At 36.8% G+C, this 24,427-nt stretch overlaps 5 protein-coding genes across 5 annotated transcripts; 1 reads left to right on the forward strand and 4 right to left on the reverse strand.

Annotated features, from left to right (window-relative positions):
* Positions 1-16,017: 16,017 nt before the first annotated feature.
* On the reverse strand, positions 16,018-16,281 carry K441DRAFT_664478 (uncharacterized protein; the record flags this gene model as incomplete). The annotated part of the gene is made up of 1 exon (XM_067649360.1): positions 16,018-16,281. A coding segment is annotated over one exon (183 nt), but the record flags the coding sequence as incomplete, so codon positions are not given.
* Positions 16,282-16,914: 633 nt separating this feature from the next.
* On the reverse strand, positions 16,915-17,253 carry K441DRAFT_506249 (ankyrin; the record flags this gene model as incomplete). Its single annotated transcript, XM_067642055.1, has 1 exon — positions 16,915-17,253. A coding segment is annotated over one exon (339 nt), but the record flags the coding sequence as incomplete, so codon positions are not given.
* A 126-nt stretch (positions 17,254-17,379) lies between these two features.
* On the reverse strand, positions 17,380-17,748 carry K441DRAFT_574346 (ankyrin; the record flags this gene model as incomplete). Its single annotated transcript, XM_067644095.1, has 1 exon — positions 17,380-17,748. A coding segment is annotated over one exon (369 nt), but the record flags the coding sequence as incomplete, so codon positions are not given.
* A 615-nt stretch (positions 17,749-18,363) lies between these two features.
* On the reverse strand, positions 18,364-21,018 carry K441DRAFT_574267 (purine and uridine phosphorylase; the record flags this gene model as incomplete). Its single annotated transcript, XM_067644093.1, has 2 exons — positions 18,364-19,961; positions 20,025-21,018. Coding segments are annotated over 2 exons (2,592 nt in total), but the record flags the coding sequence as incomplete, so codon positions are not given.
* A 1,692-nt stretch (positions 21,019-22,710) lies between these two features.
* Positions 22,711-24,107, forward strand: K441DRAFT_688808 (NUP-domain-containing protein; the record flags this gene model as incomplete). Its single annotated transcript, XM_067652232.1, has 4 exons — positions 22,711-22,915; positions 23,107-23,263; positions 23,297-23,443; positions 23,513-24,107. 4 exons carry the CDS (start codon positions 22,711-22,713, stop codon positions 24,105-24,107), a joined length of 1,104 nt encoding a protein of 367 aa, XP_067501047.1.
* Between the last annotated feature and the right edge of the window lie 320 nt (positions 24,108-24,427).

The raw sequence follows: 24,427 nt of genomic DNA on the forward strand, positions 1-24,427 counted from the left end.
TTTTAAAAGCGTATTAATAATATATTAGGAGAATACTTAGATAAATTTATTATAGTATATTTTAATATTATTATTATCTATTTAATAACTAAGGAAGAATACGGGGAATATATTAAATGGGTTTTAAAGAGACTATAAGAACAGATACTAGTAGCAATTAAAAAAATGCAAGTTCTTTACTAGGAAAACCGATTTTATTAGATTTATTATTAAATTAGGCTAACTTAGTATAGATCTAAAGAAGATTAAGGCTATAGTAAATTAGTAAAAACTAGAAAACGTTATATAGTTAAGATTATTCCTAGGGTTTTGCAATTACTATAAAAGGTTTATAGCGTAATAGTTAAAGGATATTAAACCATTTATACAATTAATAAAGAAAGAAGAACTATAGGTATAGGGAGAGGAATAAAAGAAACTCTTTAAAAAAGTTAAAGAGTTATTTACCTAGGAGCCAATTCTTAAGATCTATTAACTAGAACTAGAAATAGTTATAGAAATAGATATATTAGACTATATATTAGGGGCGTACTTTATATAAAGGTATTAAGATAGATAGCACCTAGTGGTATACTATAGTTAGAAGATAACACTACTAGAGTTAAACTATAATATCTATAATAAGGAGTTATTAGGTATAGTTATAGTATTAAAGAAATAGAGAGCATTCTTATAAGGTATAGAAAAACTATTTATAGTTAAGATAGATTATAAGAACCTAATAGGATTCTTAATAATAAAGGAGCTTAACTAAAGATAGGTTAAATAGGCAGAGATACTTATAGAATACTATTTTAAGATTTAGTATATTAAGGGTATAGATAATATATAAGTAGATGCTCTAAGTTAAAAGGCTAAACTATAAAATAATAAGAAGCTATTAGGGGCTTTACTATAAAAAGATATAGATAAACTGATTAGATATAATTATCCAAAAATTATAATAACTTAAGAAGAACTAGATAGAGTTTATAAGTTACTAGAAAGCTTTTAGGTATAAAGGATTCTAAAAGTATAATTAGAAGATCTATAAATAGATATATATAAAAGTTAAGAAGTAATATATATTCTAAAAAGTATAGCAGAATACTTTATAGAAGATTTCTATAAGGGAATAACTTAAGAATATAATAAAGCTATAGGCTTAGTGTTAAGACTTTAAGAGGAGTATATTATTAATGGAATTTAGGGCTTAGTATAAAAAGTTATAAAAGAGTACCTAGATTATTAAAGAAATAAACTAATAAGGTATAAGCTATATAGAGGGCTATAACCTATTAAAATACTAGAGAGACTATAGGAGGTTATATTATAGGACTTTATTATTAAGTTATTAAAGTTAAGAGACCCTATTACTAGATAAGATTATAATAAAATCTTAGTAATAGTAAATAAGCTTATAAAGTAGGGATACTTTATAGCATATATAGAAGAAATATTACTAGAAGATATTACTAGAATTTATATTAAAGAAGTATTTATAAGATATAGAGTATTAAGTAAAATTATATTAGATAGAGATCTAAGATTTATAGTAGTATTTTAGGAGGTATTCTTAGCGGAATAAGGAGTTAGAGTAGTAACTTCTACTGTATATTATTTGTAGATAGACGGTTAAATAAAGAGACTAAATTAGATACTAGAACAGTATCTAAAACATTATATTAATTATATATAAAATAATTAGGTATTATTATTACTAGTTATATAGTTTATATATAATATAATACCTTAAAAAGGAATAGGCATATTACTATTTAAGGTAAATTATAGATATAAGCTAAGGATATTATTATTGCTATATTAAGCAAAAAAGATAAGTAGTATAGCTAAATAGAGAATAAAGATATTAATAAATCTTTATATAGACCTTATGGAATTAGTAAAGATAGTATAATAAAAAATAAAAAGATACTATAATGCTAAGAGATCTAAGGAACTAGATCTTAAAGAGGGAGATAAAGTATGGCTACTATATAAAATTTTTAAGAGTTAATAATTAAGTAAGAAGTTAAACTACGTTAAACTAGGACCTTTTAAGATTAAGTAAAGGATTTTACCAGTTATATTTAAGTTAAACTTACTAGCTAAAATAAAGATCTACTCTATATAGTATATTATAATGCTAAAACTAGTATATAGAAATATTAAACCACTAGTCTATAAGGTAGATATATATAGAGGGTATAAAAAAGACAAATAGTAAGTTTTAAGGATTATTAGTTATAAAGATATTAATAATAAAATATAGTATAAAGTTAAGTGGATAGGCTACGCTAAGACTACCTAGGAGCTACTAGAGAATTTAAAAAATACTATAAAAAAGGTATAGGAGTATTAAAAGAAATTAGGTTAGGTAGCATTAATAAAAAAGGATTACTAAAAAATAAGTTACCTAAGGGGGACCTAAGAAAAGTAGTTGCCAAACTACTTAGATCTATTTCCTTCTTAGTTAGAGAAGAATCCGTTTTTTTATTACTAAGTTCTTATAAACCCTATTTTATAAGTTTCTACTCCTTAAAATAAATCTTCTTACGTACCTTCTTAAGATAAATTAACTAAGTAAATACCGCTAGATAAGACTTAAGGGCCCATTACTAAGCATTAGTAGCCTCCCGTTTAGCGTCTTAGGATTAGTATAACTCTACTAGAGTAATAAATAGTTTATTATCTAGCTATATAGCAGTAGATTAAATATAAAACCCTAAGATAAATTAATTAGGGAACTAGATAACTATTAAGAGTAATAGGTCGCGTATATTTAGTATTAGAAATAAAGCAAATGTTATAGGATAAATAAATATTTACTTTAGTATACTTTAAGTAAAAGGATAGTTATTATAAAGAAGGGTTTACTAACGCAATATAAACTAACCCCTTTTTTAAGTAGCGAGAATACGGAGATAGTATAATCTCACTAAGAGATAATATTGCAGTAATAGTGCGAATACGACGAGCAGTTAAAGAAGAAGAAATTGCTTTAGGTATAATAAGCAACAATATTAACTAAATTAATTAGATAGATATTACACCTTTAGTAAATAACTTAGAGATATTAGAAATCTTTAAGGATAAAAATTAAGAGGAGGGAGATAGTGTTACGGACGCTTTAAGTATAATATTATAACTACTTAAAAAAGAGTTAGAAGAAGCTAGTTAATTAATATAAATATAGTCTAAGATAGAGCTAATAAAACTATATAATAAGGAATAGTAACCGAGGTTATATAATATAATTTATATAATCTATAGGATCTATAGGATCTATAATAGAGTAAATAGAGTATACGTATATTACGTATAAGAAGGATTTTATAGGAGTATAGTTATATATTTAAGGACCCTTAGTCCTTACCTAGATAGTTCCTTCCTTATAGTAATTCTTAGAATATAATTAGAGTTAATCTATTAGGCAACCACTCCACTAGTTATTATTACGTTATTAACTTTAATTTGCATTACCTATATACCTAGCCTAATAATAAGCCTATTGTAGTATCTACTATAAGGTTCCGTTATAAGTAGTACTAAAGAAGCCTATAAAAGATAGAGTAAAAAACTATAAAAACCTAGAGGTTAAGGGTCTAGTAATTATAGGACTAAGGAATAGAGGCTAAATTAGGGATCTTAGCAGTAGAAGACGTTTAGGCGGACTCTATAATAAGAAAAATAGTTTAAAAAGGGAGCTTATATAAATTACGGAAAATAAGGTTATTACGTTAGAGACTATAAAAGTGGTTAGAGTTACTATATAGTAAAAGGAATAAGACTAATAGATAATATATATGTATAAAGGGACGATAATATACTACGAGGAATAAAAGAATATTTAATTAAAAGTTTTGCGTTCTGTTATAATAACGTATACTAAATTTATAAGGACGCTAAGTATAGCGCAAGCTATTAGCTATAGGAGCTATATTTAGCAAAATATAAAGGAACTAATAAACTAGTTTATAGATTGGATATTAAGGATAATAAATTTAACGTAGGCGAAACATTTTATAATAATAAGGTAATAAAGGCAGCTTATTAGAAGTATATAGACCTTAGAGATATTATATAAGAGGCAGAGGATAATTCCACTATAGAATAGGGAATATTAGTAGGGATTAAGACCCCACTAGATATAATGTCTATTGCTTTATAAGACGTAAAAGAAATAAAGTAGCGAACTACTTTAGCACTTAATAAAGGCAAAAGGCTAAAAGCTTAAGATTCTTAAGACGAGATATAAGACGACTAAGATTTTTAAGATAAGGTAAGGTAAGCTTAAGGACCTATAACGGATAAAAACTAATAGAGTAGAGTAGTAGCTTAGTTTAAAGATATATAAATAAGCTTGGGATAGAGTTTCCTATAGGTATAAGATTCTTAAGATAAGATAAGTAAGATTTAAGATTCTTAAGACAAAATAAGAATACTTAAGCCTAGTTAGACTAAGGTAGGAGCTAAGCTTAAGTTAGAAGTAGGCTTAGGATTAAAAAATCTAAGGAACTAAGAATTTGGAGTATAAATAAAGGCACCTATAAATAAGAGGTAAGAAATCTCTTTATAGAATAGAGAATCTGCAATTTAAATAGTAATTAGACTAGGAGACAGATATATAGACCTAAAAGACTTACTAAGAGAATATAGTATTTAACCTAAAGATTGGAGAACTAATAGCAAGATTAAGAAGTAAGAGAACTTTAAGGATCTACTTATAAGACGCAAAAAGAAAGAAACTATAGAGGAATTTAAAGTAAGAATTACCTTATAGCAAGAATAGAAACTAGATAAGAGATTTAGCATACTAGGACGTATAAGGGGTAAAGTACCTATACGCTAAATTACTAATAGGCCTAGGGTAGGCACACTAAGAGCTAAGTAGCTTACTAAACTGGAATAAGAAGAGGATCTAGAGATTCTAACTAGGTTTAAAGAACGATATATAAAGGGCTATTACAATATAGTAATGAGAAAATACTTCCTTATAGACGAGCTATATACACTTTAGCAGCTATACTAAAAGTAGTATAGGCAGAGGCATAACAATAAGTGGGAAGATTTTTATATATGGTTAGATGAAAAAGCTATTTAGGACCACCCGATTATAAAAAAGGCTATAAGTTATATTAAAGGAGCCTTAATTATGACGTTAAAAGATTTAGAGGAGTAATTAGAGGACTAGAGAAGTAAGAGGTAAATTATAGTACCTGCAAATAAAGTTATAACGCTTAGATTAATATAAAAAAGGTTTAAACTTAAGAATAAAGATAAGCTAAGAGTTAACCTAAAACACCTAGCATATTATATATTAGCATAAATTGTATATATAGATAATATATATAACATATATAGAACACTAAAGAATTAGAACTAAAAATATCCAGTAAGAATGCATTAGTTATTAGATAAGGCGAAATATAGAAACGCTAAGTATATATATAGTTAGCACCTAGTAGAAGTGCAAAGCTAAGGGGACTTAATACTTTAGCTAGGAAGATTCCTTATAGAAAAATGCCTAGATAGACGATAGTAGTAGGAATACCTAGAGAATACGTATCTATAGCATATTAAAGATAAAAAACGAACTAAATACTAGCTAAAGAGCGAGCTAAGTGTAATAAGATTAAGTAGCTAATAGTTAGGAAAAGTAGAGGCCTACGGGACCAAAGGGAACTAGTAGTAGAGCCTTAAACCCTTAAAGGAATTTAAGGATAACACCTAAATTTATAAGTTAAGTGGTAAGATTAGCAGTTCGAAGTACTAATAGATAGTAGAGTAATATAAAACCATATCTTATTAGCAGTAGTTAAGAGAATAGGATTACCGCATAGATAGAAGGAATAACCTTACCTATTAGTTACAATTTTAGGAAATCTAATAGCCTATAAAGGAGGGATTATTAATCTTAAAATAGGACCTATTTAATTAACCATTAAAGGAAGATAAATTAAGATGTCTTTTAATATCCTACTATTAGGACGGGATAAGGTAGTATTAGGCATGCCTTAGTTATAGGAATATAATTTAAGGATTAATTAGATTATAGGTTAGGTTAATATTAGGGATACTTAATACCATAAGATGCGATAATAAACTAAGTTAATATAGTACTAAGCTAAAGCAATATATAAAGAGACTAAGCGAGGCTTAAGTTATATACTAAAGAGATACTATAAGTACGGTAAAAAACTATAGTTACTAGAAAGTAAAAAGCTATTAAAGTATATAGCGTAGGACTATAAAATAGAATTAGAACTAAAAATAAGTTTAAGGTTCTTTCTAATTTATAACCTTACTAAAAAAGAAGGTAGAGCCCTAAAAGAGTTTATCTAAGAAAATCTATAAAAGGGATATATTAGACTATTATAGTCATTAGCGGGTTATCTAGTACTATTTATACTAAAGAAAAACGGTAAACTAAGGCTGTATATTAACTATAGACAGTTAAATAGTATTACTAGGAAGGATAGGTATCCTTTACCCTTAATTAGCGAAATCTAGAATTAGATAGGCAATATATAAATCTTTATAAAGATAGATCTAAGATAGGCGTACTATTAAATTAGGATTAAGGAAGGCAATAAATAAAAGGTAGCCTTTAGGTTAAAGGAAGGACTATATAAGCTATTAGTTATGCAATTCGGGCTTATAAACGCACTAGTAATATTCTAAAAGCGTATTAACAATATATTAGGAGAACACTTAGATAAATTTATTATGGTATACCTTAATAATATTATTATCTACTTAATAACTAAGGAAGAATACGGAGAATATATTAAATGGGTTTTAAAGAGATTATAGGAAGAATAGATGCTAGTAGCAATTAAAAAATACGAGTTCTTTACTAAGAAGACCAATTTTATTAGATTTATTATTAAACTAGGCTAACTTAGTATAGATCTAAAGAAAATTAAGGCTATAGTAAATTGGTAAGAACTAGAGAACGTTATATAATAATAATTCATTGCTTAACGTCCGATTTGGATCCCTATTAGGCCTACGCGGACTACTTCTTATTTATATATAGGGAGAAAACTCTATTTAAGAAAAATGAGAAAACCCCGTAATCCATCTCCCCGCCTTTTAGGACTCGCCTACTTAGCGCCTATAAGTCGCCTATGGTGCTCTACTACCTTACTATTTAACCTCCTTAGGAACCACTACTGCCGTAATAAGCCTACGGACGCGCTAGTATTATAAACTATTACTTTACTACTATAGAGTTACTAGGGGGCACCTGCTGCTCGCCCCCTTGCCTTTTATTACTATTTCCCTTACAACCCGGAACTAATTTAGCACATTTTAACTAATAAGCCACTGGGTAACCGCCTTAAGGCCTTTTTATGTTAAGAGTAGTATATTATAGTTCTCTATACTAGCTACTAAGAGCATTATTTCTTAATTGGTGCGTAGGGGGTATAGCAGTATTACGTGTTTTGGTATCTGTCTTAGCCAGCCACATTTATATCTTAGGCTACCTACTAGAATACCCACCTAGTAAAGCCAATCTTTTAGTCCTATTATTCCTGTTCTTAAAAGTGTTACTATTATATTTTCTGCCTTTATTAGGCCTTCTTAAAGCCCTTAGGTATTTACCCCCTATAGCGTTAACTATGCTATAGCTTAGATTCATCTTGCCTAAATTAGCCTCTATACCTTTGACTCCCATTTACCTCTCCAGCGTTAGTCCAACCAGTATTGTATTGCGGTAGATGGTTTCCTAGCGTTCTTACGTGTTCTACTTTAGCTCCTTTCTCTATCTTGCTGTCTTTACTAACCTCTTACGTGTCTCCCTTCCTCCTCTATATAGGCCTGGGCCCTAAAGCGGCCCTATTCTTCTTCTGCTTTCTTTACCTGTTTCTCTAATATCTCTTCCCTACTTTAGGGTTGTTGGTTTATTCTCCTACAGAACACCCTAGAATCCCTCCATAGTTTACTTAAGCGTGTCTTAATATACTTTATAATATTAGAGTTGTGTTTATTTTACGTCCTTTATATTACAGCGGCTTTAATATATAACTATAGGGGGGGAATATTAGATTCCTTCTTAAGCAGTGCTGTGGCCGTTCGCTTATACCCGCCTGTAATACTCTAAAGGTAGGCTATCTAGACCTTTTAAAGTGGTTTAAGGAGTAATTTAGGGGGGCCCTTTTTAGTTTCTCTAATAGCCCAAATACTAGATTTATATGTTATAGTTGGCCAGACGACTGCTATATATAGTAGGCGTAACCTCTAGAAGTATAGACCCTATATAGAATTAACAATCCTGGATAAAGCGATAAACTATACTTAGCCTTTATAGGCCGCTTACGCCGCATATACGCTCCACTAGAGCTTACTGTCTACCTATACTCCTAATACCCTTAGGCCCTAAACTGGTTAACCCCTAAAGCCTTAAATACGAATTATATGCTAGAGATCTGCAGATTAGTTACGTTTTCTTATAAAATAGATTAGCTGGTATTTCTCTGGTAAGAATTAGACTTTATAACGTTTTGCCTATTTTATATAAGTGTTATAGGCTTTCTCTAGTGTTCTGCAATTCTCTGCGGCTATTGGCCCGTATATAATTAGGTTTATATTGTTAATAAAGCCTATCCCCTAGGTTGCCCCTTTTTTAAAAGAGTTAAGTAGGTTGCTTATAAAGAAAAAGAAGAGTATAGGCGAGAGGGGTAATCCTTATAGTATTCCTATTGTAATTACAATAGGGGGGCTCTAGTATCCGCTAAAGACTAGTAATATTTCTTTCTGGCCTATAAACCCTTAGACAAATTATATAATCTATTTTAGGAAGCCCTTTGCCCTAAGGATATATAGGAGACGCTCGTGGGGTATATTATTATAGGCACTACTAATGTCTAGGCTAAGCATTAATACTATAAAGTCCTTTCACATCGCCTATACAGATTTAATAGTGGTAGTGAGTAGCGTAAGTACTAATAGTGTTAAGCGGTTCTTTCTTACCCCTATTTAGCTTTATAGTAGTAAGGTATATTCCTCTACCGTATCTGCTATATATTTCGCTATTACCCTTTCTAAGATCTTGCTAAAGGTGTTTTCTAAGGTAATAGGGCGGTAGCTTTCTAGGATTAAGTAATCTGCTTTACCTTCTTTTTATAGAACAACTATTATTATAGATCTTCTAAATTGCGGGTAGTAGCCTATAGCAAAGTATGCTCTGGCTATATCTATAAGCTAAGGTGCTATAAGTAGCCTATAGGTTTTTAGGGCCTTATTTAGAATCCCATCTAGTCCTAGTGCTATATTATTTAAAAGGCGGCTAATAGTTCTAGCCATTTCCTCTGTTATTATGTCGCTATTAACCTACAGGCAAGTCACCGGTGTTTTGCCCGTAATATTACTAAGGTCTACTAGAGCTAGTTAGGGGAAGAACCTTTCTGTAAGGATCTTTGCCTTCTTATTATTATTATTTATAGCCTATAATTCTCCTACTCTTTATAGGGGTAGTAGGTATAGGTCTTCTGCTAGGCGCCCTGCCTTTTTCTTTACCTATTTTGCTATAGCCTAAAGGCCCTTATTATGGGGGAGGCTTAGGTTAAAAGTATACTCGTTTATAAACCGTCTCCAGTTATTCCTTACTTCTTTTTTTAGGGTATTCTTTAGCTGGTTTCTTATATCTTTATATCGTCTCTTGTCTTTAGGGTTATAGCTACTTATATATTTCCTTCTTGCTTATTATTAGCTAGTAACTAGAACTACGTATTATATAGACTATACATATCGCGCGTAGGGGCCTAGTTTTAAGATTAGGCAGTACTTTTTTAGCCTATTTTTAATCGCTACCTAGATCCTTTCTAGTCTTCAGTTGATTTCCTTAGGGGTAGCCAATAAGCCTTACTCATTTGGTATTAGGTGGATTTCTTTTAGGTTTTAGAGTTATTGTTTAACTATATTAAGGAAACTATCTATCTTAAGCTTCCTTATTGCGTATCTTTTTCTATTTAATTACGCTTTAGTATTTAGGTCTAGCTATATCTAGATAGGGATATAGTCTAGGGTAAGTGCCCATTCTTCTTTGGGGTTATACCTTTTAAGTCTCTAGTATAGGCCTTCATCTATAAATATAAGGTCAATTATACTTCTAGCGGTGCCTCATTACCATATAATTACTCTTAGGGGGGTAGCTAGCTTAAGGTCCTAGATATCTATAGCTCTTAGTAGGCACTCTAACTGTTAATCTACAGTAATATAGATACCCCCCTACTGCGGGTAGTAGAGGTTTATGTCTCCTAGTAGAATAAACTCTATACCTTTAGTTTCTAGTAAGCTTATTACCGATATAATATTCTCTATTTATAGGACCCCTTTAACCCTAGGGTTATATACATTAATAATTTATACCGGTCCCCTATATGTTTAGATTATTATAACTATAATATTTAGGTTAACTACCTACTATAACTATAAGAACAGGCTAATAGCCTTACTAATTATAAAGCACACGCGTATAGCTGCTTTTAGTTTATATAGGAGCTAGAATCCTTAGGGGCAGTATATTAATTATATAAAGGTATTATAATACGGTTCTTATATAGCAAGGATATAATATTTCTCTAGGTCTAGACTGTCTAGTAGGGGCCTTATAAGGCGGTGGTTTATATTGCCGCAGTTATACTATATAATAGATAGGTGGCGGACCCCTAGTAAGGGTCCTTTAACTTTCTTTTATTCCTTACTTCTTCTATTTCTACTTTCTTTAGGATATTTAGAGCTTCTATCTCTTATATCTATACCCTAGTTACTACTTATTTTGTATAAAGCTTTCCATTTCCATATCTTATATTCCTATTAGCGCTTCTATATCTAAATCTATTATTATTACCGGTTCTTCCCCTATTCTTACTAATTGGCTATATACCCTTTATAGGTCGGCTATAAATATTATATTTGCCGCATTAAGTCTAATTCTTAATTATCCTAGTCTTAAGCCTACTATTACTGTCTATAGGGGTCTTCCTACGGGGCATTCTCTCCCTTATGTCCCCTATAACCCTTATGTCCCTAATCGGTTTAGTAATATCGCACAGCGTCGCTTCTAGCCCGTTAAGGCTTGGGATGGCTGGCCTAGCCCTCTAGTATTAAAGGTAGGAAACGCTAGGAAGGCGCCTATATCCCCCTAGCTTATCGCCTATTGTTTCCATTCGTATAACCTAGCGTATAGTTATTCCCGCAGCTGTTAAGCCCTTGCCTTCCGTCTCCTATATTTAATGCAGTCTTCTCTCTCCCACGCCTTATATGTGCTTTAGTAGCAGTTCGCGCATTTTGTTTAGTCTTAATTTAAGTAATATCTTATATTATGGGGGCCTGCATAGTGGCCGTAGTATACCTATACTGCGCATATAGATTAGGTGTGTCCCCATTATATATAGCGATAGCATTATTTTAGGCGTAGTCTATAATTATAGAGCCTTATGTTATATATAAGGCCATTTATAATTATTCCTTTTTAGATAAGAAGTTTTTGCATTCCTAGTGTATATATACTAATAATAAGGAAGCTATGCGTTCGTCTAGCGTCTCCCTAGCAAGTCTTTAGCGACCCTTATATCCTCTTATTATTCTTATTATATGCTTAGTTTATATTTTCCTATTAAAGCCATTAGATTTGGGTAATTTCGAGTCCTAGTATAAGGCGTTCCGTTTATCTTACTATCTCCTATATAATTGCTATATTATCTGCCTAGCGTCCCTTTTCTACCCTAAGGCTTATAGGAACCGCTAGGACTTTAACTGAGTAATCCTTACGGAGTACTTTTATGCTAATACGTTCTCCTAGCCTATCCCCTGCCTTTACAGCTCGTTCCTTTACCTATTAGTCCTTTAAGGTAACTCTAATGTCTCCGCTCTTAAGGTATTGGACTATAATAATATTATAGACCTCTTTACGTATCTCTATAAGAACTTCTATTTCTAATTATCCCCTAAGCCCCTCTACTTGTTCTATATTTGGTTATATTATAATTATATACCCGGTTATTAACTTAAGGGGGGTAAGTTCCCTATACTATAAAAGTATAGCTATAGCGGCCCAGGTGCGGTTCGCCGGTAAAGGGGGGTTATACTTATTTTTAATTTTGCTTAGCCGTTAAAGGATTTAATTAAGGGTTTACTAAAGGGGCGCCTAAGGTTCGCTAGACTGGCGGAGCTATTCTACTAGCTATATTAGTTCGTTATAGCTAACAGTTACTCCCCCACAATTTTAGATACTAGACGCGTCCAATAAGCTTTATATTTTGTTAGATGCCTTCTTAATAGAGGTATTTCCGCTTTATAGTGTAGTATTCGCCCGTCTTTGTTATGGAGGGCCATTACTAGGCGTAGTTCTAGCGGTCGCGCGCGAGTGCGAGCCACCGTCGTTAGACGTGTGCCTCCCCTGCAATGCATGTATCTCAGGGGGATTCTCTAGGTGTTTTTCAGGGTTCTTTTGGTTGGTTTTGGTCTTTTTGGGCCGGGTGCAGCAAGAGCTCCTTTTAAATAGATTCTTAATATATTATATAATTAGTATAAGAGTATATATATTAGATCCCGCTGCGCTTTCGTTAGTAGACAACGTTATATAGTTAAGATTATTTTTAGGGTTTTATAATTACTATAGAAGGTTTATAGCGCAATAGTTAAAGGATATTAAACCATTTACGCGATTAATAAAGAAAGAAGAACTATAGGCATAGGGAAAGGAATAGTAAAAGTTATTAAAAAAAGTTAAAGAGTTATTTACCCAGGAGCTAGTTCTTAAGATTTATTAACTAGGACTAGAAATAGTTATAGAAACGGATATATTAGACTTTATACTAGGGGTATACTTTATATAAAAATATTAAGATAGATAGCACCTAGTGGCATACTATAGTTAGAAGATAANACNACTNNAGTTAAACTANAANATNTATAANAAGGAGTTNTTANGTATANTTATAGTANTAAANNAATAGAGAGCATTCTTATAAGGTATAGAGAAACTATTTATAGTTAAGACGGATTATAAGAACCTAATAGGATTCTTAATAATAAAGAAACTTAACTAAAGATAGGTTAAATGGGCAGAGATACTTATAGAATACTATTTTAAAATTTAGTATACTAAAGGTATAGATAATATATAAGCAAATACTTTAAGCTAAAGGGCTAAACTGTAAAATAATAAAAGGCTATTAGGGGCTTTACTATAAAAAGATATAGACGGAGTAATTAGATATAATTATCTAAAGATTATAGCAACTTAAAAAGAACTAGAAAAAGTTTATAAGTTACTAGGGAGCTTTTAGGTATAAAGGATTCTAAAAGTATAGCTAAAAGATCTATAAATAGATATATATAAAAATTAAGAAGTAAAGTATATCTTAAAAAGCATAGCAGAATAATTTATGGAAGATTTCTATAAGGGATTAACTTAAGGATATAATAGAGCTATAAGCTTAGTGTTAAGACTCTAGGAGAAGTATATTATTAATAGAATCTAAGGCTTAGCGTAAAAAGTTATAAAAGAATATTTAAATTGCTAAAGAAATAAACTAATAAGGTATAAACTATATAGAGGGCTATAACTTATTAAGATACTAGAAAGACTATAAGAGGTTATATTATAAAACTTTATTATTAAGTTACTAAAGTTAAGAGATTTTATTACCAGATAAGATTATAATATAATCTTAGTAATAGTAGATAAGCTTATAAAGTAGGGATACTTTATAGNATANANAGAAGAAATATTAGNANAANATNTNNCTANAATNTATNTTAANGAAGTATTTATAANANATAGAGNANTAANNAAGATTATATTAGATAGAGATCTAAGATTTATAGTAGTATTTTAGGAGGTATTCTTAGCGGAATAAGGAGTAAGAGTAGTAACTTTTACTATATATTATCCGCAGATAGACGGTTAAACAGAAAGATTAAATTAGATACTAGAGTAGTACCTAAAATACTATATTAATTACGCGTAAAATAATTGGGTATTATTATTACTAGTTATATAGTTTGCATATAATATAATACCTTAAAAAGGGATAGGTATATTACTATTTAAGGCAAATTACGGATATAAGCCAAGAATATTATTATTACTATAGTAAGTAAAGAAGATAAGTAGTATAGCTAAGGAAAGAATAAAGACGTTAATAAATCTTTATATAGACCTTATAGAATTAATAAAAACAGTATAAGAGAAAATAAAAAGGTACTATAATGCTAAGAGATCTAAGGGATTAGATCTTAAGGAGGGAGATAAAGTATAGCTACTATATAAAAATTTTAAGAGTTAATAACTAAGTAAAAAGTTAGATTATGTTAGACTAGGACCTTTTAAAATTATATAGAAGATTTTATTAGTTATATTTAAGTTAAACCTACTAGCTAAAATAAAGATCTACCCTATATAGTATATTATAATGCTAAAGCTAGTATATAGAAATATTAAGCCATTAATCTATAAAGTAGACACGTAGAAAGGATAGGAAGAAGATAAATAGTAAGTTTTAAAGATTATTAGTTATAAAGATATTAATAATAAAATATAGTATAAGGTTAAGTAGATAGGCTATAATAAAACTACCTAGGAACTACTAGAGAATTTAAGGAATACTATAGGAAAGGTATAGGAGTATTAGAAGAGATTAGGTTAGGTAGTATTAATAAAAAAGGATTGCTAAAAAATAAGTTACCTAAGGGGGACCTAAGAAGAGTAGTTGCTAAACTACTTAGATCTATTTCCTTCTTAATAAGAAAAAAATTCGTTTTTTTATTATTAAGTTCCTATAAACCTTATTCTATAAGTTTCTACTCCTTAAAATAAACCTTCTTACAGACCTTTTTAAGACGGATTAACTAAGTGGATGTAGTAAGGCGAGAATTAAGGGCTCTTTACTAAGCTTTAGCAGCCTCTTATTTAGTATTATAAAAACGGCATAACTTCGCTAAAGTAATAGACAGTTTATTATCTAGCTGTGTAGCAGTAGATTAAATATAAAACCCTAAGATAAATTAATTAAGAAACTAGATAACTATTAAGAGTAATAGGTTATATATATTTAGTATTAAAGACGGAGCAAACATTATAGGATAAATAAATATTCGCTTTAGTACACTTTAAGTAAGAGGATAGTTATCGCGAAGACAGGTTTACTAATATAACGTAAACTAACCCCTCTTTTAAGTAACGAGAATATAGAGATAATATAATCTTATTAAGAGACAATATCGCAGTAATAGTATAGACACGACGAGTAGTTAAAAAAGAAATTGCTTTAGGTATAATAAGTAATAATAATAATAAATTTAATTTACCGTCCGACCTAGTCCCCCTAATAGGTCCACGTAGACTAATTCCTATAGTAAAAACTTAATATATATACTGAGAAAAACCCATTTTTTAGGTAAACAAAAAACCCCTAAGGGAAATGTAAGAGGTAATACTTCCAGATAGCATTCGTACTACATTAACGGGGGAAAAAACACCGTTAGGTTACTGCTTAGAGACCCCTAAAGAAGGTGTCTTAAATGCCTGTCTTGCCCTATCTACCTTTTAAACCACTTTCCCTATTTGTTGTTGCCTATATGGAATTATATACCTGCCCTTTCTCTACTCCGCCCTGTATGCATACATATATGCTACTTATAGCTTCCCTACTTATAGCATAATCCAATCTTATTATTATACCTTTTAGTATAATCTACTGCCCTCCTATATAATGCATTTATATCTAGTCCTATATAACCTTTTTTAAAACTAAAATAACGGGATAGTAATTAGTGCTAGGTGTCTTTTCCTAGGGCCCTAACCTAGGTCCTTTATAACACAAAGGAGGATATATACCGCGTGCGGCAGGTCTAAGCTATTAAGTAATAATAAAGGCGGGTAGATAAGAGGCCTTAAAAGGCAATGGACGAGAGGCTTTTAGAAGGTAGGTAGATAAAGAGGCTTATTACGGGCTTTAGCCTGCAAGGCGTACGTATATACTATATAGGGTCGTGTAGTATAGCGTACCATGCTATATAGAAGGAGGACGCCAATTTAGATGCCGTGATTCGAGTAGGTCGACCGTATGTAAAGACGAGTTGGTCGTGTTCCTAAGGCCTTATTAGGGCTCACCCTCCCAACAGAAACTTCTTTCTTCGCAATCACCCGTCGCAGCGCCAGCGGTGCGCAGCCGTACGGACGTCTCTGCGTTTGCTCTGGTAGTCTATTGACACGATCCTAACGGAACATCAATAGTACTGCCAGGTTCCCGGGCTCCACCGCGTGGAGGTGCAGAGGCCGATTTCATGAAGCCCTAATAAGTAATAATATTAACTAAATTAATTAAATAGACATTATACCTCTAGTAAATAACTTAGAGATATTAAGAATCTTTAAAGATAAAAATAGAGAGGAGGGAGATGGTATTATAAACGCTTTAAGTATAATATTATAACTACTTAGGGAAAAGTTAAAAGAAGCTAGTTAATTAATATAGGCATAGTCTAAAATAGAGCTAATAGAGCTATATAATAAGGAATAGTAACTAAGATTATATAACGTAATTTATATAATCTATATAATCTATATAATCTATAATAGAGTAAATAGAGTATATATATATTATGTATAAGAAGGATTTTATAGGAGTACGGTTATATATTTAAGGACCCTTAATCCCTACCTAGATAGTTCCTTCCTTATAGTAATTCTTAGAATATAATTAGAGTTAATCTATTGGGCAACCACTCCACCAATTATTATTACGTTATTGACTTTAATTTGTATCACCTACACACCTAGCCTAATAACGAGCCCATCGTAGTCCTTGCTATAAGGTTCCGTTACATCCGACCATATCTGTCCTTGGAGTCCGTGTCAACTCCTTCGGCAAGTAGTAGCTTAACTATGGCCTTATGCCCGTTCTCTGCCGCCAGTGACAGTGGCGTTTGACCCCAATTATCCTTCAAGTCAGCCTTGACATCGCTCCGCTCAACCAGTAGCTTAACTACGGCCTCATGCCCGTTCCTTGCCGCCCATGACAGTGGCGTTTGACTATATGTATTCTTTGAGTCGGCCTCGGCATCGCTCCGCTCAACCAGTAGCTTAACTACGGCCTCATGCCCTTTATCTGCAGCCCATGATAGCGGTGTTCGACCGTTATTATCCTTTGAGTCGGCCTCAACGTCACTCCGCTCGACTAGTAGCCTAACTACGGCCTCGTGCCCGTTCCTTGCTGCCCATGATAGTGGCGTTCGACCCATATTATCCTTTGAGTCGGCCTCGAAATCGCTCCGCTCAATCAGTAGCTTAACTACGGCCTCATGCCCGTTCCCTGCCGCCAGTGATAGTGGCGTTCGACCCATATTATCCTTTGAGTCGGCCTCGAAATCGCTCCGCTCAATCAGTAGCTTAACTACGGCCTCATGCCCGTTCCCTGCCGCCAGTGATAGTGGCGTTTGACTCCACGTATCCTTTGAGTCGGCCTCGACATCGCTCCGCTCAACCAGTAGCTTAACTACGGCCTCGTGCCCTCTCTCTGCCACCCATGACAGTGGCGTTCGACCCATATTATCCTTTGAGTCGGCCTCGACATCACTCTGCTCAACCAGTAGTTTAACTACGGCCTCATGCCCGTTTCCTGCCGCCAGTGACAGTGGCGTTTGACCCCACGCATCCTTTGAGTCGGCCCGGACATCGCTCCGCTCAACCAGTAGCCCAACCACGGCCCCATGCCCGTTCCCCGCCGCCTGTGACAGTGGCGTTCGACCCATATTATCCTTTGAGTCGGCCTCGACATCGCTCCGCTCAACCAGTAGCTTAACTACGGCCTCGTGCCCTCTCTCTGCCACCCATGACAGTGGCGTTTGACCCATATTATCCTTTGAGTCGGCCTCGATATCGCTCCGCTCAACCAGTAGCTTGACTATGGCCTCGAGTCCATTCCCTGCTGCCCATGATAGCGGCGTCCGTCCCTGTGTAGAATCCTTGAAGTTTATGTCGACGCCGTCCGCGAGCAGAAGCTTAACTATCACCTCATGCCCATTTTCTGCCGCCAACGACAGCAGTAACCGTCTTAAATAAGTTTGAGCGTTGGTGTTAACTTTCCTAGTTGCGAGCAGAACTTTTAAAAGTGCAAGGTCGCGCTCTACTGACTTTGGGAATATACGCCGGCCCTTCCCGGAACGGATATCGTGTCTTTTACTAATGAAGTATTCGACTACTTCCTCATGTTCTCTGGCGGTAGGACGGAGTGATTGCTCATGTAGTATGTCGTGGTCAGAGCTTGGGGCTAAAAGTGCTCTTACAGCATTTTCATTCGCGTGAGCTAGAGCCGCATGTAACGGATAGCTGTAGCGTTCCCCCTCGATATCCATGTGCGGAACACGTTTTAGTTCGATTGAAATGAGGTTTGGCAAGTTTTTCTCCGCAAGGATATATAAAAGACTCGCATCAGACGTATGGCGGCGTATCTGATACCTTTCAAAGAGATTGTCTAGGGTGATCCACTTTTGAAGAGGGAAAATTTCAACAAACCTATCTTGCGAGATTCTGTGCCCCTGTGCAGTATCGGCGTGATAGAGCACATTCCGTACTGCATATTCGAGAAAAGGAAACATTTTAGATGCCTGTCGGCGAAGAACCGCAGCATCCTCAGAAGATGCAATTGGAAGTGGTGTTACTAAATCCAGTTGCTCGGAAGTATCAATCGTCATGTAGTTTTGACAGCATTGCTTTAGCCGTTCGTGGCTTAGACCCGAGAAGTTACTTCTAAGGTCAGAACGAAGCCTGTCAAGGCCGTTTCCTTTAAGGAGAAAATCCCGCACCGACTCGTGAATGAATTGAACGGTTTGATTCTTAGACTTTGTTAACTCTGCGAGTCCCTTCGAGGAACTTAGAATAAATCTTTCCATGTCCTGTTCTGTAATCTCTTCGGAGGTCCATGCAGTCAGCGCCTCAGGTGCGACTCCTGCTAATACAGCGAAGTAGAGCTCTTCACGCTTGAAAGGCCGCTTTGCATACAGTATGCATTGGAGACAAAGAATTAGCTCCTCTATATTCTGGCCGTCTCTTGTTAAGATATCTTTAAACAACTCATCCAATCCGTTTGGGATCTCATCAAGCCGCTTCCTAAGTGCGTGTATGCGGCCACGGTCATATTCTTTACTAAGCATCTGTATAACGAGGACGACCCATAGAAAAATTCCAGATGCTCTCTCGAGTATCTCGGCCTTAATTTGCTCGGCCAACTTGCTACGTCCAATTTTTAGCTCGCTGCGCAAATAATTGGCTATATCCTGCTGATGACCCTCCTGCCCTTCCAAAATTAGTTGGATGCCTTTTTCGATAGTAATGTGTGGGTAGTGGCGACTCGAGAAGCAGACAAGCAATCGAAGTTGGGACGAAATTGCAAGTTGCCCTAGTTGTTCAAAGAATGACACCATCTCTCGCACTTGATCCTCGTCGCATTCATCTAGAGCATCAACAAAGCAGGTCACGCAGTGCTGCCCGATCCTTTTAATCGCATGCTCGAAAAGCCTCTGAATAATTTCGATATCCCATCTATAAGGGTCACTGTTGATTGGCCTTGATGGTCGTAAGGAGTCAAACACGTCCTGAAGGTCTGGAAGCTGCTCCAGAAGCTGGAACAAAAGGGAACGGTACATTCCTAAAGACGACTTCTCAAGTTCGTCGCCTCTTGCATTGAAAAAGAACGATATAACAACGGTGTCTGCCTTCTTTTTCTTGGCGTCTGTATAGGCGAACTTCATTATTGTCGATTTACCGGTAGCTGGCTTTCCTTTGATCCATAAGAAGCCATGATGATCGGAGAGCTTGCTAACGTCGAGCCAATCTTGATACTCAGATTTGCTAAGCAACCATCTACATGTCTTAGCGTGGGCGGTTCTGATTGTCGCGTGACGAGCATCAATTTGATCGAACCTCAAAGAATGTAGGTAGCTTTCGCGTTGAGCTGCTGTAAGGACTGATCTCACACATAGCGAAGCTATGTTTTCAGTAGGGATATTATCTGGTCCGTTGGATCGACTTAACTCTATGGGATTCATAGCAAGTTGCTGAGTAACTTCGGTGCCATAATTATTCGAATAAGAGCCTGTAGGGATAATTGACAGGATTTCTCTCGCACATGCTGCCGCCACTGCTGCGGCATATGGCTGCCACTTCTTGTTCTTGTGCGAGTCAGCATAGTCACAAATACCACGGACGATGAGACAGGGAAAGCTGTTCATCAGGCCTGCTGCCTCCATCTCGAAGCAAAGAACACCCCCAAGCTCGGCGCTCAACTTGTCTCTTGTGAGCCCGTCCTTTATAACTTGATTGCCAGAAGCTATTGTGCCATAGTGAATGACTACCTCTTCGCTTTCCCGCGGGATCCGTGCGACTACCATATCTTTACGGCACCGATCGCATGTCGGTCCTTCAATGTGACTATACGGGGACTGAAAGAGGGTATCTGGACCTGCGTTGCGGCGTTCAAATTCTGGGAGGTGAGCTAGCGGTGATAGGTGGACTTTAGGATTGCTTTTGCCTGCACTTATATTCGACCGTAGCTTAGATATTGCGGTAAGGAGGACATCGGGCGGTGCGTTAAGATAACCTGTCCGTGTGCATAGTCCCCCTGATCCAGTCTTCCCATAGTCATATTGAACCACTCCCCCGTAGCCCGCTTGTGGTTGACTAATCACCGCATCACCAAGTCGAATATCCACTTCGGGGCTTGGAACCCCCCCTCCAATGCCTACCATAAGGCCGATTTGGAGAGCGCGGAATTCTGATTGCATCCGAGTAGCGGCTACCGCGGCGGAGTTTGTGCCATACTGACCGGCTGGCAGGCAGGTGATAACGACGTTGTGTCCACCGATGCGCCCCAGCGTATACTGGGTGGTGTAACCGCTGTCATCGTATTTTTCATCCAGCATTGCTGTAGCAGCAGTAAGCTCGACGGGCAGAGCGGAGATCCATCCCACGGTAAATTGTTCGGGTTGAGGGCGGGGTCTTTTCAACGTGGAATTAGTATACATGCCTCTACCCTAATTCAAATAACGAAAGGCTTAGCGGCAGCTGAGTGTCCGTTCTTAATCAAGATGAAGGAAAGCGGAGGAATGAATAATCCCAGCCTTGCGAAGGCGTTGTCAACCAAAGTCTTTGGGCGAGAAGTATGCATGTAAGGCTGCCAGGCATCAGCGGTGTGGTCAAACGGGCCAAAAAGTATGGCACTACGCGTAGATTTTGAGCTGAGTTAACGAGCATGTTGTAGGGGTCTCTTCAGCTCGGCGACGCGCACGGGCCAATGCATGGACCACCTTGTAGATAATTTTTTGAGCAATCAGGCTCCTTCATAGAGCCTCTAGCTACGCTGCTATGCATTTTTGAAACCTTTCCAAGATAATATGACACGACAGCATCTGATACTCAATCAATCCTGTTCAGGTGTGCTATAAACCCCATTGGGGAAGTGAAACAACACGGGGGTCCTAGGTCTGGATGATCACCCCGTGTTTACTTGAACAACCAGAAAAATCTGATAGGCAAAGTCATAGCTTTGAAGTAACACTATGAAGGAAACACGGTCAAATATGAAGTTCATCGAGATTCATTGCGTTTCGGGCGAGGGATTACCTAGTTTTATTTATTATCGCTGCTCTCTCAGCTCCCCCACGCTCACCCATGCTCGCCTAGGCCACGGAGTTGGAATCACGACGCTCACCCTCCAGAACAGCGGAGGAAATCGGAGAGCCACGAATTAGCGTCTGTCTTTTTCATGTGTCTTAGGCAAAGCGAGATAGACTACTTTCACCATATGGGGATTCTTTACCCACAGCAGTACATCGAAATTCAGAAGTAAAACGACATGACCCTTCCTGGGCCGAGATACGACCTTGCAAGGCTTCCACTGCGTTCTCCATTGCTCTTCTTTTCTTACTAAGGGCACAAACGTTACCAGAATTGAGGGCTGACTTGATTTCTTGGCCAGATAAAAATCTCACACTGCCCTCATATCTGGGTCGGTACCTACTGAGGGTACGCGGATAGTCGCAAGCTCGTCAAACGTCATTCGACGCGAAAGTTCGATTAGACTATCTATATATGGCCATGGCCGAGATCTGAAGAAGATCACCATAACCATAAGGGGCAACTCAAGATCTCCCCGGTAGGCTTCGATACGAGGCCATGCTTGATCCAACTCCCGCACATCGCCAACGATAAGAATACGAACCGCACCCTTCGGGAACGAAGAATTGTCATGCCAACATGCACTGTTGCCGCTATCTCTGAAGCTGTCCCACCCGCTCACTGCGACTGAGGCACCGAGCAGCCCACAGAAGGTAATGCCACGCGTGTTAGATAGTGCCGTGACAGAGACGGCGGGTACTGATGTGCAGCATGATGGATGAGGGGATTACAATTCCCGGTATGTGGATAGGTAAACCGGTGGGTAGCTATGACTCAGCACTGGCAGAGGGGAGCTGTAGGTTTAAATCAGCTGTAGCCTTAAACCAGCCGGGTGCTTTGTGACCCTGTATTTCTACGGACTTGAAAATTATTTAGAGCTTCTTCGTTGGGCGCGCTGCTTGTGTTCTCATTTATTTCTTCCAATTGATTATTCTAAAGCTTCTCTAGGTGCACTCCTTTCTCTTCCATGCACTCGTGGTGCTACTCTCTTTTCTTCTGGTCTCATCAACCTCATTAGCGCACAAGATGCAGGAGTAGCAATGAAAGAAAGATTGTATACTTACAAGGCGAAGCCTAAGGTCTTCATCATTAGCATATTCCCACTAGAAGGGGAAGTCTGGTGGGGCATCCCGGAGTTCGATCTGCTGGCGACAAACATTACGGTGCCGGGCTTCTCGCCACTGTTCCCAGACGCGCATTGCACAGCGGACGGGGATCTTTGTCAATTGGTTACCGGAGAAAGTGGCGGTTGCCTCTTCCATACTGTATTGGTTATAACGTTTGGAATTTCCTAGGACTAAGTTTGAATATTCGGTCTACCCAGAATACTCAACCCAAGAGGAACTTGCAGTATCCTATACCCCACAGGCCGCGGTCCCTAACTAGAACACTCATATATAACATTCAACCTTACTGATCCTGTCTCTGCAAATTAGAAATTAATGCTGCTATCACAATCTCCTCCCTCGTTGCCCCCCTAAAACTCGACCTTACCACAACATACTCCCTAATCAGCGGCATCGCTAGAGTAAACCCTGAAGTCACAACTCTCAGCTCTGTAGCTTTCGCTCCTTATGCTCTTCAAGTCGCCTTGTAATATGAATTCGACCCACGCGAAAATTGTAGCACTGGCTATGATCCCCAAGGCAGCACAACTCCAAATGAATACCCTCAGTCCATTTACAGGACCGAAGTCTTCGAAGCCAACACTGAGCTGCGCTCGCTGGCCGTTGGCTTCGCCAAAACCGCCACTCTGAATGACAGCACTCTTGTGTAGGCCTACCGGGCAAACTACGTAACCCCCCAAACATCTGTTCACGCAGCGGGCGCAGCTTCCCCGAGCGCCGTCGAATGCGACGTAGCCACAAGCGACGCGTACTACAGCGGCCGCATCCTTTCCGAGGCCTTCGAGAACTTTACAAGACTCGCCACGAACGGCTCCGGCGTCTACTGCATGACGGCGCGGGAAGACAACGCGACTCTCGAAGCCCTGCTCCGTGCCACCGCCGCCGGGCTCGTCGACTTCGCGCGCATCATTGTCATGCGCACCGCCAGCGACATGCATCGTTCGTACCCGAGGCAAGCCGCCGACGAACCAATTCTGGGCGAACCAAGGCAGTTTCGAGCCCGCGCTGCGGAATATTTATCTAGCCAAGATCAAAGTCGCGCAAGGGATTTGGGGGAGTGGAGTAGTACATTTGCTGCGGGTGTAAATGCAACGAATTATATAGGGGACATTTCTGGGACTTTGGGCCGGACGCCGGATTTTGGACCTGCCAGTGTTTTCAATGATAATCCAGCGGTGCTGAAGAAGAGAGGAGCTGGTGGCGTGAAAAGGAGCCCGGTAGGAACGAAGAAGAGCGCGAAGGGAAAAAGAAATGTAGATGTTAGATTGGGTGGGTATGAAGTAGAGAAAAAAGGTCTTGGGTTCGGATAAAGGTGCTAGGGCGAGAGGCGGTCACGGAACCTTGATCCTATTGATTCTATTGGCTAGCTCTTATCGATAACAGTAGGGCGAAATACACCAGCGGAAGGGATAAGAACTAAGGTAATGAGAATATCTCGCTGCACGTATTCTGGCGTTGTGCACCTGAGGGTGTAATTTTTCTGTGAAGTGTTTCAAGGCGTGAGTCGGAGAATGCAGGGAGAAGGGTCGCAGGGGTGCACTAGAGTCACCTGAAAAGATGATTTTATGCCGCTCCACGCCGCCTTCGGCTGTTTACATCGCCGTTGTTTTGATGTCCCTCCCACAAGTAA

Source organism: Cenococcum geophilum (genome assembly GCF_001692895.1).
Source record: "Cenococcum geophilum 1.58 unplaced genomic scaffold K441scaffold_38, whole genome shotgun sequence".
In the NCBI taxonomy this organism is placed as follows: domain Eukaryota; kingdom Fungi; phylum Ascomycota; class Dothideomycetes; order Gloniales; family Gloniaceae; genus Cenococcum; species Cenococcum geophilum.